At 41.7% G+C, this 17,407-nt stretch overlaps 1 protein-coding gene across 1 annotated transcript in view; it reads left to right on the top strand.

Annotated features, from left to right (window-relative positions):
• Nucleotides 1-10,196: 10,196 nt before the first annotated feature.
• The window catches only part of E2F5 (E2F transcription factor 5), a 34,221-nt gene continuing 27,010 nt past the window's right edge, over nt 10,197-17,407 (top strand). Inside the window, exon 1 of the mRNA XM_063451283.1 lies at nt 10,197-10,423. Within this exon, the coding sequence (XP_063307353.1) occupies nt 10,310-10,423 (114 nt within the window). The 5' untranslated portion in view covers nt 10,197-10,309. The remainder of the gene's footprint in view (nt 10,424-17,407) is intronic.

The following is a 17,407-nucleotide window of genomic DNA, read 5'->3' as shown; positions in this document are numbered from 1 at the left end:
GGTGATTATGGTGTCCCTTCAAGTAGTCCTATCTAGTTTTGAAGGTTCTCAGTATTGAACTGTATGAATTAGTTTGCATATGAGCACATGTAACTGGAATGTGTGAGAGCATGCACTAAAAGAACATAAACTTAAACTGTATCTAAATCTAAAACTTTATCATGGATGCCTGTTAAGTTACATCAACAACAAACTAAATTTTGTCTATATTTTAAAGTGTAACTGTCATTATCGGTACAACAAATGCTCTTTTTATCCCAAACTATACATTTTCTAACAATCTGCACGCTATCTATACATTGTGCTTGCAGATTGTTGGAAAATGTATAGTTTGAGATAAAAACCTATTTAAAAAAAATAACTAGGTGTCTAATACCTGTCAGTCAAGTGACTGACCAGGGAGTGGTAAAATGACCTCCCTCAGATGGCCCTTCTGCTCTCCACATACATGCTGTGCGGTTGCCATGGTAACTCCATAGCCTATACTGCTATAGAGTGCTGGCTAGGAAATATAGGACCGGTGTGAGTAACATCACTCCGTTCAGACGTCAGCATGTCGGCATTACACAGCATGTTGCCCTGCTTAGAGAAGACTCCCCAAGCAAAACAAGCCACAGAAAAGAATGGATAGGATTTTTTTTATCTGTTTATTACATTTTTTCCTAAAAACGTTTATACAAATTCAACAAATCAAACATCAATACAGATTAACACGATACAATTGGGTAAAAAATGTCTTACCATCAACAGTGTCGGTAGCATTAAAATCAATCTAATTATCCGACCATTTAATGTAGCTAAGAGAAACGAACATCGATAAATACACATACAATAAAGTGCGTAGTACAATTATTCGATGTAATAGTGTGTCCAAGTATGGCAGGTCACTTCTGCCAAATTATCTCCACGGGAGGTCAACAAGACTCAAGTATATTGATTTTTTTTTTTTTTCAACCAATTGTCATATCGTTATTTATTAGATAAATTCAAGGATACGCCATGTAAATCTCTTTCCATTTTAATTTGATATGTGAGTTGGTCAATAAAATTGTTTTTTTTTTTTTTTTTATACAAAAGGAGATTTGATTTCCATTGTCTAGCTTTTATGATTTTAATAGCTAATAAGCAATGGGTAGCTAGACATTTTAGAGAAGTGGATGTTAAATCCCAATTCAAGTGTGTAACGGACCGTTTCACTTACAAGAGGATAAAACCCAGTTTAGGCGATATGCCCCTTTTCCATAGACCAGCAGCTACTGCAATCACCAATTCTCCCGAACTCCAAACTGTACGAATCTTCCAACTCCCGAACTGGAAACACACGAACTCTGGAATCAGCTGAACAGGAAAAGCATACCATCCGCTTACACTCCTGGCAGTCAGCATACAATCCAATCCCCCCAAAGAACGAGACGACACATCGCTTTGAGGGTAAAACAGGAAGTCTGGACTGGCACATCCAGCCTGGCTTTTATTACAAGAGTACACATACAGGCCACACCCAGGGGGAGGCATAAAATAACCAATGACATAGATGTTACCTCCCACACATCCCCTCCCCTTAGTGTGACACATAATCCCATTATTCATACAGTTTAAAATATACTTTTTACACAATATTTATAACTTCAAAACCATACATCACATTCACACAAAATTACATATCCACAATCAATCCATTCAGGGGGACATATTAAAAAATGGCATGGATCAGACCAGGGGTTCAAAAGTTAGTAAAGTATCTTTTAAAACCCCTAGCTTTCCAGCTCAGACCAGTTTTACAGAGCCTTCTCTGTGCTGGAGAAGTAATCCAATTACCTCCCAGCACAGAGACAGACTCCATTGAGCACATGGGGACACAAAGACAGTAAAACACTTTAAAATACATAAATTCACCTTTTACACATAACACACAGACATTTCACCTATCCCCAGATAGCTGGGATCTGCGCGCACATAACTACCGAATGGCGCGCAGATCCTACTCACACAGTTCACTCGCCACGGAGCCGAAGTCTTTAACTACACGAATGGGCTCCATGGCATAGCTATCTGGGTTAACACATTCACATAAAGTCTGGTCCATAGTCCAAAGGCAAGAGGCAGGCAAGCAGCCCCCTCCAAGGACACGTGGCGAGGTCGGTTTCGCCACAAAGTGTAACAAAGCCACATCTGTTTTCCATTCAAGATCTCTATATGTTAAAGATTTAAACGCCATAAGGGTTTGACCAAGTTACAATACCATCATACACGTAGCAAGGATCCATCTAGACATCCACATCGCCAACAGTGACAAGTCTGGCTTGGATACATCTTTGAGATTTTATTAGGCGTCAAATACCATTTATGCATTATCTTAAATTGACATTCAATTAGATTTAAAAAGTTAATGTTTTTTCGTATGTCGCTAAAAGAACGATACCATTCATTTTCATTCATTTCCACATCCAACTCTTTTTTTCATTTATTCTAAATCCCTAATGGCTTTTGGTCAGATAAGAATATTATATTGATCGCTTTTGAGGTAACCTTTTTAAAAAAATGTATTGGTAAAAATTGATTCTATTAGTCTATCGGTTTTAGTCGAGTTATTTAGTATAGCCTTATTTAGAAAAATTCTAATTCTCAAAAACCTAAAAAGTTCTTTGTTTGGTAGTTGTAATATTTGACCTTTTTGTAAAAAGTCAGCAATTCGTCAGTCATGTTTAAACCAGTTTTTCAAGGATATGTCTTGTATGTTATCTTGTATAGTAATGAGTCGGCAAGTTTTAGGTATCTTGTGTATAATTTTAAGCCCTTTTTTATTACATCCCAAAATATGAATAGTTTGTGATAATATTAACGACTTATTCTATAATAGATCCGTGACTTTTTTATCACTGTTAAGCCATAAATAGAATTCTAGCCCATCTCTTCCTGCCGCTACGGATTCTAGTTCATACCACATCTCATTTTTAGAGGTGTCAATTTGCAGCTTATGCACATGACCAATGATATTAGCTAAATAGCAGTTTCTTATGTCAGGATAATTTAGGCCTCCTTGTCTATATTTTCTCAATAGGACCTTAGAACTTATTATGGTTTTTTTGCTTTTCCATTTATATGCCTGAAAACTGGATTGAATCACATTTCACCCCCTTGCCGGGGAGGCGGCATAGCAAGTCCCCGCAGTCCTATGTACTTACCCGGTTGCCGGCAATCACGGTGTGGGGGCTCACCTGGGAGCCCAGGGAGTCCCCCTCTGTCTGTTTCGGGCCCCGTGGGCCATGTGATCGCAAGGTCCTTGCGTGGACCTCGCGATCACATGGACGGCATAGCCGTCCAAGGCAGTGCCAGAAGGGGGAGAGCCTGTAATGACATCTACTCCCCCTGCTGCCTGAAAAAAAAATTAACAGTGTAAAAGTTTAAAATAACATTATATATACTTAGATCATATATGTATATGATCGAAGTATATGTATATGATCTAAGTGTGTGTGTGATATATATATATATATATATATATATATATATACACATACACATAAATACACACACTAAGTGTATTTTAATATTAATAGATTTCATTATATATATATATATATATATAATTATATATCAAAATACACGTAGAATGATAATGATAAATATATATATAATATAAAATTAAATATGTAACTACGTAAAATAATATATGTGTGTAATTTCGTTCTAACTGTATTTTAAAATTTATATATATATATATATATAAAAAAATACACGTAGAACGAAATATATATATCGATATACATAAGTATATACGTATATATCACTATATATATATATATACAGAAGTATATTTTACTCAGAAAACTGAACAAAAATATTCGTCTTTCAAAACCGTAAAATGTATTACAACAATATCGTCAGTGAAAGTGAAATTTTTTGCATTTTTCACACACAAATGGCACTTACACAGACTATATAATTGTTGTGAGACGTTTTACTGTTTTGAAACACTAATATTTGTGTTCAGCGAAGTCTCCTGAGTATAACAGTACACCTCATGTAAGGGTTTTATGGTGTTTTCAAAGTTACAGAGTCAAATATAAGGCTTGCGTTTCAGATTTTTCACATTGAAATTCATCAGATTGGTTACGTTGCCTTTGAGACTGTATGGTCACAAACACTGGCCAAAAATGGCATTCAAAATAGTTTTTTGCATTTTTCACACACAAATATTAACACTAACTTTGGCCAGTGTTTGTGACCAAGTGGCTACTAAAAAAGACTGGACATACCCCATTTGCAATACCTTGGGTTGTCTACTTCTGCAAATGGAATGCCATCATGGGGGTAATTCTTATTCCTGGGCTACCATACGGTCTCAAAGGCAACGTAACCAATCTTGCAAATTTCAATGTGAAAAAACTGAAAAATTTATCATGCTATATTTGACCCTGTAACTTCCCAAAATACCATAAAACCTGTACGTAGGGCTACTGTTTAACACGTGATACATCGCTGAATACAAAAGTGTATTTTATTGCAGTAAAAGCAAGCAGTATTATGACATTCACAGTTAGAATGTCACGTAGAACTAAACTTTTTTTTTTTTTTTTTTAATTCATATTTTCTCCCATTTTTTTTCCCCATATTTAATTTTTATTGAAAGGTCATTAGGTTACATAAATGCATTTGAGTTCAAGACATGTACATCATTCATTGTCATGGTCAAATACTAGACAACATGTAGCTAACATACATAGCGCTTTAGTCTTTTGCGTAAGATCAACTATGATTTCTTGATTAAGAGAGTAGTATGCACAATAGACGCAAGCTTGCTTGAGTCCTCCTATAACGACCTGACCATCATATCTATCATTTTAATTATTTTGTGACATTTCAGGGTTTAACATGAACCATACGGGGAGAAGGGGCGTAGGGGTACAGAAAGAAAAAGGGGTGGAGTGGGGGAGGTGGGGGTGGGTTCACACAATTTCAAGCCCTGACAGCAATGCACAGTTCGTACATCAAGTGTTTAGTGTATTATATACTGATCGGTTTGTTTGGCTTGCCTGCTCCTCAACATCTGTGCCCTATCAGGTCGTTTACTCGTCTGAATCAGATATCCAGCAGCCCCAATCCCTTGCATATTTCTCCCCACATCCTTGAAGTCTATATAGGCTATTCTTTCGTATGAGCTAATAACATCTAACTTTTGTTTAACGACTGCAATGGAGGGGGTTGTCTTGCTTTTCCAATGGGACGCTACATTGACTTTTGCTAGTGTGAGTATATTTATGATCACCTTTCTGTGGGGCTGTCCTGCTAGTTCAGATAACGTGTAGAAGGTAATGCTCTGGTCTTCGTGGTAGGCGCACTTGCGCCGTGGTTAGGATCAGTGACCTCACTTTTTCACAGTAGCTGTGTAAGTCTGCACAGTCCCAGAACATATGCTACATTGTTCACGTCTCCCTTTCACACCTCCAACAAAGTGGTACATGCGACCTAACCTGTGCGGTACTAAGTACCACCTCTTAGCTATCTTACAGTACGCCTCACAAAGTTTTCTCCCATTTTTTTTACATTTTATTCATATTAAATTATGTTTCATACCTAAAATATTTGATGTTAAATGAAAGCCCTGTTTTCCTTGAATAAACTGATATATAATAAGTGTGGGTGCACATAATATGAAAGAGGTGAATAATGCCTGAATAGACATATAGCGCAATTTCAAGTTTTTGTTTACGTTTTGTTTTGATCACAACGTGTACATTTGGCTCAGTCCTTAAGGGGTTAATCAGCGTTCTGAAATTCGAAAAGGTAGAATTCTGAACAGGTATGACGATTTTGGCATAATACAAGCATTTATTGTATTGATCCTATCTCTCCAGGAGAATTCTAACATCCGTCATTCTTTTAACATTTTATTAGTGTATTTTAGAAGGTTAAGTACATTTATTTACATAGTGTTCTTAATGTGAGGGATATGAGGTTTTTGTTACAAGAGTAACCTCCACAAAGCTGATGTCATAATTACCAATCAGCGAACTCCCAAGGAATCCGGGTTTCACCGATTGGACCCCAACCATGCGTCTGATGTCAGACGCTGCCGCATTAAAAGTAAGCCGCGGTACTCCAAACTTGCTCAGTCAATTTGTTGTGTTGCTAAGTATTTCTAAATTGCCGCCTGAGTTCCTTGTGATATCTACCTGTGTACTGAACCGACTTTGCTGAACTCTATACTCCCTGGACAAGGAACGGACTTTGATTATTCTACTACCTTCTCCATTAAGCTCAGTTGTTTGATCAGTTTGATGCAAGTAAATTGCTACATTGTCTCGTCACTTCATTTGCCTGCTGTCAAAGGATAATCTCAGACACTAATTAAGCTAATTATAAATAATAATATAAATATCAGCATTTCATTTATATCCTGAATTATTTCTTCACAACTCCAGCATTAATCTGATTGCTTTTCATATTACACCTGCATTATTTCCATACTGAATTATTGTGCAAATTAATCCAAAAAAAGAAATTATTATTCTTTCTGGATTTAATCTTACTTATTGGATTGCTGTTGGAAACTTACTTTGGACTCACAAGACCTAAGCACCATTTTGTTTTTCTTAAATTACAGTACAAATTTGTTTAAATTCTGCAGTTGTGTTCCAAGTAACTTTATTTTCTTGAGTATAACAGTTAATGAAATGGCAGTGTTGGATGGTCAGTATAAGTCACACTTTTAAATTCAATACATCATTAGGGATGCACTGAAATTTGTATTTAAAATAACCCCCCCCCCTCCCCCCCCAGCAGGTTGAGGATGGGGTTGAGGATGGAAGAGGGCGAAGAGGAAGGATGGGGACTCCCTGGGCTCCCAGGTGAGTCCCCACACCACGATTACCAATGTGGGATCGCCGGCGACCAGGTAAGTACATAGGACGGTTTGGGCGTAGAACGCCCACCGTTCTTAAGGGGTTAATTATCACACAAAGTGGAAATAGATCACAAGCCCATCAAATGTAATTTCCAATCCAATTCCCAATGATATCAGCAGCTGGAACTTTCACAATTCTCTTAGGCTAAATAAAACAGCAACATAAAAAATAAATAAAATCAAGAACTAACTATGCGTTTCGTCTAACATATAGACTTCTTCAGGAAAAAAAAAGTGCTAGTTAGTGTATCAATAAAGTGCTATGGTATGTTAAGACCAGATATTCTTCTTTTAAATGTCCCTCCTACGGCTATTCACCAATCGCTTCTTATCTTCACATGTGTTGATGCTTCTTCGGATTGCCACAATCCATATATGGACCTCCGGTAGTTCTAACTGGAACGCAAATGCGTCCCATATACCCAGAAGTAAAATCCGCCATGATAGATAACGTCATTGCGTCTGGAACGCATATTGCGTTACAAATCGTCCATGCATATACGTGGGATCCTTCCCCATCCGTGACCAAATAGAAGAGAAAAATAGTATTAAGCCATCAGGCAGGAAACACTTATAATCCTTATGAATGAACAATAGACTCTCATACAGAAACAAACATTCTTTTGACATATAGGAAAAATATAAAAAACCTAAGAATAATGATGATCCATTCTAAGTGGTTCAGAAAAAAGCCTGATTTTTTAAGTGCATATTATTAATCCAGAACATCACCACCAGATGTGTATTTAGAAGTATTAACGTACATACAATATATCTGACAATAGAGAGGGAATCTGGATGCACTATTAATCCCCCCAAAAAAGGGGATGGTTTAAAATAAGGGATACATATGGAAACTATGAAATGGAAAATAAAAAAGACTAAAAATAAGGATAAAAAGAAACTGAGAAACTGCTATGTTTATAATAGGGTTAATCCAGCCTCTAGTGGCTGTCTCATTGACAGCCGCTAGAGGCGCTTCCGCGCTTCTCACTGTGATTTTCACAGTGAGAAGACGCCAGCATCCATAGGAAAGAATTGTGAATGCTTTCCTATGGACTGGCTGAGTGCGCGTGGCTCCTGCCCTGCATGCGCATTCAGCCGAGGAGGAGGAGGAGAATCCCCCGCCCGTCGCCGGAGAAAGAGGTAAGTTTAACCCCTTCCACCCCCTAGAGCCCGGCAGGGGGGGACCCTGAGGGCACTATGGTGCCAGGAAAACAAGTGTTTTCCTCGCACTATAGTGGTCCTTTAATGGTCTCTGCGACGATGTTGGTTGGTATTGTGGAATGTGCCTCATTAACCACAGCTAACATACTGTTTGATAATCTTGTCGAGTGGTCATGGGCAGCTAGCTTGACTATCTTTCTTATATCTGTTACATAGCTGAAACGAGACTTGCGTCTATCAAGTTCAGCCATCCTCACATATGTTTTTGCTGTTGATCCAAAAGAAGGCCTAAAAACACAGTCTGCAGCGCTTTCAATTTTGCAACAAACTAGGAAAAAAATCCTTCTTGACCCCAGCAGTCAGATATCTCCTTGGATCAAGCAGCTTTTACCCCACTAATTAGAAATGATATCCCTGTATGTTATGTCTTTGCAAGTATTTATCCAATTTCTGTTTAAACATCTGTATGGACTCTGATTTAAAAAAAAAAAAAAAAAAAAAAAACACCTCTTCAGGCAGAGAATTCCACATCCTTATAGGTCTTACTGTAAAAAAAAACATTTTCTTTGCCTTAGACTAAATCTCCTTTCTTCAAGCCTAAATGCGTGACCTCATATATGTATAGCCCTGTTTATGAATAGATTTCCAGATATTTTTTTGTACTGGCCCCAAATTTATTTGTATAATGTTATTTACCCATTGTGTAGCGCTACGGAATTTGCTGGCGCTATATAAATAATAATAATCATATCCGCTCTGAGGCGCTGTTTTTCCAAACTAAAGATATTTTAATTATCTAACCTGTCGTTATGCCATCTTGGGGCAGAGATTCAGGTTGGCAATTATAGGTGTGGGTATGGGAACTTCTTCCTTCTCATGGCTAATGCATGATGTTTTGTGTATTTATTTATTACTGGTATTTATAAAGCGCCAACAGATTCTGCAACTCTGTACAATTAGTGGAGGATGTCATATATACATAGACAAATACAAAAGGTAGAGAGGGCCCTGTCCGTAAGCTAAAATCTAGCCATTTAAGCTCTTTTATACAAAGTGCTTCGCTTGATAGCCCGTGAGCTTACAATCTAAAGGGGATTTGAGACAAGAGGTAGCAGGGGAAATTTGGAAGTGATGGCTAAAAAAGTGAACAGAGAGTTGCAGCTATTTAATTAAAGTTGTGACACTAGCTTCCTCTTGACAATGTTCAAATGTTGTCTCACTAAATATTTCGGCATTAGCGTAGATGAAGATTTCTTATTCATCCACAGTTACCACATACATTTCATGTAGTCACTCTCACTGGGTCTACTTTTGTAGTAGCAGTCAGGCAGGTCTTGGTTCTCACTTTGTGTCCAGGAATGGTTTGTTCCAGTAGCCCACGTCAGATTGTCCTGGTTCCCTAGTATCTGACAAGGACCTTGTTAATCTTGGCGCCAGCATGGCTGTGTTCCTATCATATCACTGAGGTGGGCACGTACATATTGTTAGGTTTAGGTATATATATATATATATATATATATATATATATATATATATATATACACATTTAGGTTTTTACTAAAAATGGAAATATACATGTACTTACATTTCTATATAAAAAAAAGTATTTTTTCCTTTAAGGAATAATTTTACACTTCAGATTTCGGTTTCTTACTGCCCTTCATTACAGTTCACTTTAACTAATATAATCACACTGACTGCTTCCCTGCCATGACCATCCACACGTGCTCCTGTTATTCTCTCTGGCATCCAATCACAGATGGCAATGCTTGACAGATCACATTTGGCTTATTACGCAATTACGTCAACAACGTCCGTACGCGGCGGCCATGATTGTGACGGGCAGAACATGTACAAACAATAATACATATATAAATTAGCTGTCGCATACTCACCCTTCTGGCCAGGCACACCAGACTCAGTTTACAACAGATGTAAAGACTTCCTGTTTTTTTGCGTCTTCTCGAAACTTACCATTGCCCCTACTCAAAATGGCTGCCGCAAACGTTGTGTGAAGTGACGTGAGGGCCTACGCCTGTGCATGTGTCGCGTATTCCACCCCGCTAGCTTCTGTTTCCTTGGTAACAGTGCGGAATCTACGTCACGTCCGGTCTGTCTCACGGCTCTCGTGGTGTTCCTCGTGTTCCGTGGGGTTGGTTTGTTTGTTCGTTCGTTCCTACCTACCTACCGGAGAAGGGGGCGGGCACGCGGCCCGCCCCGGTTATACCGCCAGCCATGACGGAGCCCGCTGGAATTTCTAGCAGACACGAGAAGAGTCTGGGTCTCCTCACCAGTAAATTCGTTACCTTACTACAGGAGGCGAAGGACGGGGTACTGGACCTGAAGGTGGTGAGTGAGCTCTCGGGATTCCCAGGGGCTGAGTGTGAAGGTGGTGAGTGAGCTGTCAGTGTTTGGGGGGCTGAGTGTGTAGGTGGTGTGAGCTGTCAGTGTTTGGGGGGGCTGAGTGTGAAGGTGGTGAGTGAACTGTCAGTGTTTGGGGGGACTGAGTGTGAATGTGGTGAGTGAGCTGTCAGTGTTTGGGGGCTGAGTTTGAAGGTGGTGAGTGAGTTGTCAGTGTTTGGGGGGGGGGCTGAGTGTGAATGTGGTGAGTGAGCTGTCAGTGTTTGGGGGGGGCTGAGTGTGAAGGTGGTTAGTGAGCTGTCAGTGTTTGGGGGGCTGAGTGTGAAGGTGGTGAGTGAGCTGTCAGTGTTTGGGGGGCTGAGTGTGAATGTGGTAAGTGAGCTGTCAGTGTTTGGGGGGCTGAGTGTGAATGTGGTAAGTGAGCTGTCAGTGTTTGGGGGGGCTGAGTGTGAAGGTGGTGAGTGAGCTGTCAGTGTTTGGGGGGCTGAGTGTGAAGGTGGTGAGTGAGCTGTCAGTGTTTGGGGGGGCTGAGTGTGAAGGTGGTGAGTGAGCTGTCAGTGTTTGGGGGGGCTGAGTGTGAAGGTGGTGAGTGAGCTGTCAGTGTTTGGGGGGCTGAGTGTGAAGGTGGTGAGTGAGCTGTCAGTGTTTGGGGGGGCTGAGTGTGAAGGTGGTGAGTGAGCTGTCAGTGTTTGGGGGGGGCTGAGTGTGAAGGTGGTGAGTGAGCTGTCAGTGTTTGGGGGGGCTGAGTGTGAAGGTGGTGAGTGAGCTGTCAGTGTTTGGGGGGGGTTGGTGAGTGAGCTGACAGTGTTTTGGGGGCTGAGTGTGAAGGTAGTGAGTGAGCTGTCAGTGTTTGGGGGGACTGAGTGTGAATGTGGTGAGTGAGCTGTCAGTGTTTGGGGGCTGAGTTTGAAGGTGGTGAGTGAGTTGTCAGTGTTGGGGGGGGGAGCTGAGTGTGAATGTGGTGAGTGAGCTGCCAGTGTTTGGAGGGGGTGCTGAGTGTGAAGGTGGTTAGTGAGCTGTCAGTGTTTGGGGGGCTAAGTGTGAAGGTGGTGAGTGAGCTGTCAGTGTTTGGGGGGACTGAGTGTGAATGTGGTGAGTGAGCTGTCAGTGTTTGGGGGCTGAGTTTGAAGGTGGTGAGTGAGCTGTCAGTGTTTGGAGGGGGTGCTGAGTTTGAAGGTGGTTAGTGAGCTGTCAGTGTTTGGGGGGGCTGAGTGTGAAGGTGGTTAGTGAGCTGTCAGTGTTTGGGGGGGGCTGAGTGTGAAGGTGGTGAGTGAGCTGTCAGTGTTTGGGGGGCTGAGTGTGAATGTCGTGAGGGAGCTGTCAGTGTTTTTGGGGGGCTGAGTGTGAATGTGGTGAGGGAGCTGTCAGTGTTTTGGGGGGACGGAGTGTGAATGTGGTAAGTGAGCTGTCAGTGTTTGGGGGGCCTGAGTGTGAAGGTGGTTGGTGAGCTGTCAGTGTTTGGGGGCCTGAGTGTGAATGTGGTGAGTGAGCTGTCAGTGTTTGGAGGGGGTGCTGAGTGTGAAGGTGGTGAGTGAGCTGTCAGTGTTTGGAGGGGGTGCTGAGTGTGAAGGTGGTGAGTGAGCTGTCAGTGTTTGGAGGGGGTGCTGAGTGTGAAGGTGGTGAGTGAGCTGTCAGTGTTTGGGGGGCTGAGTGTTAAGGTGGTGAGTGAGCTGTCAGTGTTTGGGGGGCTGAGTGTGAAGGTGGTGAGTGAGCTGTCAGTGTTTGGGGGGGGGGGGCTGAGTGTGACGGTGGTGAGTGAGCTGTCAGTGTTTGGGGGGGCTGAGTCTGAAGGTGATCAGTGAGCTGTCATGGTGCTTAGGGTCTGGACCTGAAGGGGATCAGTGAGCTGTTGTGGTGCTTGGGGGCTGCTTCTGAGAGTGGTGAGTGAGCTGTCCTAGTGCTTAGGGGCTGGACCTGAAGGTGGTCAGTGAGTTGTTGTGTTTAGAGGCTAGACCTGAAGACAGTGAGTGAGTTGTATAGGGGTGAGTAAGCTGCCATTGTGCTTAGGGGCTGGACATGAAGGTGAGTGAGCTGCCATGTTGCTTAGGGGCTGGACCTGAAGTCACCAGAACTGCCGCTTATTGTATTTCTTCTGCTGAGTATAATCATTCCCTTCAGGCTTTTTTCAGTAAACACGTTTTTTACAGAGAAAATGCAGTATTTACATTACAGTCTAGGGATGCCTCCACTGGCCTTCAGGTGGGTAGTGTGACAGACCGCCTGGCACCCCGACTGGGTGACTCAGCCAATCGATGCTTCATAGCTGATGCTGAGGACCATAAGCACTGCACCGGACACCATATGTACCGTAGCCCCCACTAGGCGCTGCAGCTTGGCTGGGGTCTCACCGTCCCTTCCCACCCTGGACCAAACTCCTGGATCCAGCTCTCAGTGGGAAGGCCTCTCCTCCAAGAGAGTATAGCTGTGAAGCTCTTACAACAGTTAGTGGTTATAGCAGTATAGCTGTTCCCTACAATCACGAGACGAGGCTGCGTGTTGAGGGTGAAGTGGACTGGTTTAATGGTAGCCACACTGGCCTTTTATGCAAGTCTCCATGCAAGGGACACACCCACATGGACCTTGTTGGGGACTGTGACACAAACTTTACAGAGAAAATGCAGTATTTACACTACAGTCTAGGGATACCTCCACTGGGGGTATCAACTGGGGGCCTCCGCCAATCGATGCTTCCTAGCTGACGCTGAGGACCATCAGCACCGCACCGGGCACCATAAGCCAAATCATGCTTTTCACCACAGATAGTAGAGGTGCATTCTGGGGCTGTACTGCCATTCGGTGTCTCCACCCTCTGCATGGAGACACTGAACTTTCCAGATGCATTGGTTCAATGTATCATTATGAGAAGATGCTGAGGACTGGGTTGGGAACCACTGCTTTAGAGTGTAAGTTTGTTTGGGCAGGGTCATCTTCACCAAATGTTTGCTGTTTTCCTATTGTACAGCACAACACATGAGTTGCACAAAGTAAATTTACATGGGGGGTCAGGGCATGAATTGCATGGGGTGCCTTTGTGTGGAGAGTCTGTTTGTGGAGAGATGTTTGGAATTTTGTCACTGGAGGCAGTAACCACTATTAATGCCTGTTGTGTGCTGTATATGCAGTGCATCTATTTGGGGTTTTCCTGACATTGCTTACAGACCTGCATCTTTACTATTATAGTACTGCTTTAATATACACACAAAATATATTTGATGATAGCTACTCATTGTATTCCCCCCACTTTTTATTATTTTTTTGGTTATAATTATTCTCTTCTGTATTGTGATTGAAAAATGTATTAATAAAAACTATTTGAAAGACTAACATCAAAAGCATATAGTATACAGGATTTTACTTCTCTCAATCCTGAATCTAGCCCTCCCTGCTACGTTTGGTAGCTTAGCTACTACATTACCACTGCAAATCCATGCAGGTTTGGGCAGTCATAAGTCTGAGAACAATGGAAGTGGCTTTGCTCAGTACTCTTAGCCTATCATTGCCAGCCAAACTTGGATGAAACGTATACATTAACTTAATGGCAGCAGAGGGTTTTGGTGCTGGGAGAGGTCCGGCTCATATAGCAGTGGAGCAGGCCTCTATTTTAGATTCTCTCCAAATAAGGGCACAAACTCTATCTTGAATATATCATCCAATGCCACTTGAGGTCAGCTGCATTGAGCTAACGAAAACAGGAAGTACATTACTTGTTGTCTGCTTCAAAGCCAAGGGGGTGTAACCAGGTTAATTTGTAAAAGTGTCAATTTCTATTGAACTCTGCCCTTTTTTCCAAAGGGGGGAGGGAAGAGGGCACACTTTTCACACATGAAGCTTTTTTAACAAGCAAGTTGTTTAGGCATCTGGAGTGACCCTCTAAGTGAAGTAAAAAAAAAACCCACTTATCTTTGATCTTATGGTTTGGTTATGCAATGCGATAAGCCCCTATGTACAGACAAAATGTGAACAAAAGAAAACTAAAATATCCTCCATTGTCATATGATTCTTAAAGGAACACTATAGTCACATAAATAACTTAAGCAAAATAAAGCAGTTTTAGTGTATAGATCATTCCGCTGCAATTTCACTGCTCAATTCACTGTCATTTAGGAGTTAAATCTGTTTCTGTTTATGCAGCCCTAGCCACACCTCCCCTGGCTATGACTGACAGAGCCTGCATGAAAATAAAACAACTGGTTTCACTTTAAAACAGATGTAATTTACCTTAAATAATTGTATCTCAATCTCTAAATTGAACTTTAATCACATACAGGAGGCTCTTGCAGGGTCTAGCAAGCTATTAACATAGCAGGGGATAAGAAAATCTTAATTAAACAGAACTTGCAATAAAGAAAGCCTGAATAGGGATCTATTTACAGGAAGTGTTTATGGAAGGCTGTGCAAGTCATATGCAGGGAGGTGTGACTAGGTTTCATAAAAAAAGGCATTTAAATAGCAGAGGATTGAGCAGTGAGGCTGCAGGAGCATGTTCTATACACCAAAACTGCTTCCTTAAGCTAAAGTTGTTCAGGTGACTATAGTGTCCCTTTAGCCCCTTAAGGACCAAACGTCTGGAATAAAAGGGAATCATGACATGTCACACATGTCATGTGTCCTTAAGGGGTTTGTTATATATCATACATTAACTCTACATATATTCAAAGTCAAATAATGGGCTACAAATCATGGCTTTCATAAAACCGAGTGTTTAGCATAGTCTGTAAGTTGATTCGAAAGTATCTAGACACTGATATTTTCGGTATATAACTTTTCCCTTCATTCTGTCTGCTTAGACTGTTTATATGGAGTAGTTAGAAAGCTGACGCGCTGAGAAATAACAGTGCCTGAGTCTCTCATATCACCTATATCTATATGGCATTGGATACAATGTCTGACTCTCTTAAAATTATTGAGTCTACTAGAAAAAGGATCCTTAGCACTACTGAAGTCTATTGCCCTGAAATACCTTGGAGCTCTGTGAGAAACCACACTACATCTTCTACTTACTTTGCTCTCAAAAAAGCATAACCTTCCAAAAATAAGTGAAGTTAGAAAAACACATTACCATTTTAAAGCCAAACGAAATAAATTGAAGTGAAAGAACTAATGTGCATTTGAGTGCCAACCATGTGCCTTCCTCCGAGGGCTACAGAGAAATATTTATACAGAAAGTATGGGTGTCTAAATCCTTTGTATCAATTTGCAGATTAGATGATCTGTGACTCTGTAGTATTCCTTTAAAGGGACTCTCCAGGCAGCCGTTTTTACTCACCTGGTTCAAAATGACGAAATAGGCGGGCGCGAGCAGTGAGCAATCAGACGCTTCCATTTGGAAGCATCATTGCTCCCTTGTGCGCATGCGCGGCTTCGCCACACATGCGCACATACTTCATAGGGCGGCATTCATGCCGCCCTCTGAAGTCTTGAGCGCAGTATGCGCGGCCGCGAGCGGAGCTGACTGACAGCTCAGCTCGCGGTCTTTGCCCGCTCCCTCTCCTCTGCTGACAGGCTGGAGAGAGAAGGCGCGCACACAGTGCCTTCTCTCTCCTGCACACGTCAGACTTATCTTAATACGTCTGACGTGTACAGGGCCTTTTTAGGGCCCTACATGATAGGAAGTCCCTCTGGTGGCCGTCTGAGTGACGGCCACTGGAGGTATTCCTATCAATCAATCAATGTAAACACTGTATTTTCTCAGAAAATACAGTGTTTACATTAGATTGCCTGCAGGGAGCTATAGATCTCATTTGAACAAATACATTAAGCTGTAGTTGTTCAGGTGACTATAGTGTCCCTTTAATGTTTTACAAAGAAAAGACCCCCAGAGGGTGGCTCTATAGAATAAACATAATCAAAATGAACCTTCTCCTCCGCGCACTCTACCCTCTTCAAACCCTTCCGGTCACAATTCCGAGTTCGTTCTTCAGTACTATCAGATCCTTGCTCACAAGTTTCATTTGGGCTCACACCCCACCCCGTATAGCTTACACAACACTCACTAAACAAATTGAGAAAGGGGGATTGAATCTACCTGATCTGGAGTTATACCACAAAGCCATACACTTGCATAGGGTGTACGAATGGACCAGGACAACACCAACCCATCATTGGGTATCTATAGAAAACTCATTCCATGACTCTCCCTCCTTAAATACAAGTCTCTGGTTGAAGCCATTGACCCCAAACCACATGTCGAAAAGATATCTTACTCACCCCACAATTGCACCCACATTGAAGGTATGGCACAAATTGCAGACATCAACGGGAATTGCACCTTTCCCATCCCCCCTATACCCTCTCACCCGTAACCCGCATTTCCAAGGTGGTTCTGTAGCGTTTCTACGAGATCACCAACACAACTCTACACCCCTTCAACTACGAGAGGTCACATTCGACGGTAAACTCAAAGATATCAGGCAACTCTCTCAGAACTTAAACTACACGGGGAACCAACACTTCCACTATCTCCAATTATCTCAATTCATAAAATCTCAAGCACTACTTCCTAGTGGAGATAGACTTTTGACAAAGTTTGAACAATTGTGCTCCACCCACCCAATTTCCAAAAAGCTTCTCTCCTCTATGTACACACTAATTAGGGACACACAGGAAGAAAAGCTCCCAAACTACACTGTCAAATGGGGAATGGAGCTCCACAGGGAGTTTACTCCCCTCCAGTGGAGTTCTATCTTCAAGGCGGTACATAAATCATCAACATCACTAAGGGCAAGAGAGAATAATTACAAACGGATCTCTCGCTGGCACCACACCCTGGCCAAACTAAGTAAGATACATAACACCTCTTTGGACAAGTGCTGGAGATGTGGGCAGGATACTGCACATCATGCTCATATCTGGTGGCAATGCCCCAAAATAGCCAAATTCTGGACCAGAATCCACAAGATTACACAATCTATACTTCATACCAACTTCCCTAGTTCACCAGACATCTACATATTCCTCCTGAAACCATTGGGA

The sequence above is a fragment of the Pelobates fuscus genome, chromosome 4 (genome assembly GCF_036172605.1).
Source record: "Pelobates fuscus isolate aPelFus1 chromosome 4, aPelFus1.pri, whole genome shotgun sequence".
Classification (NCBI taxonomy): Eukaryota; Metazoa; Chordata; class Amphibia; order Anura; family Pelobatidae; genus Pelobates; species Pelobates fuscus.
The sequence above is the reverse complement of the archived record's forward strand: the minus strand, read 5'-3'. Positions and strand labels throughout refer to the sequence as shown.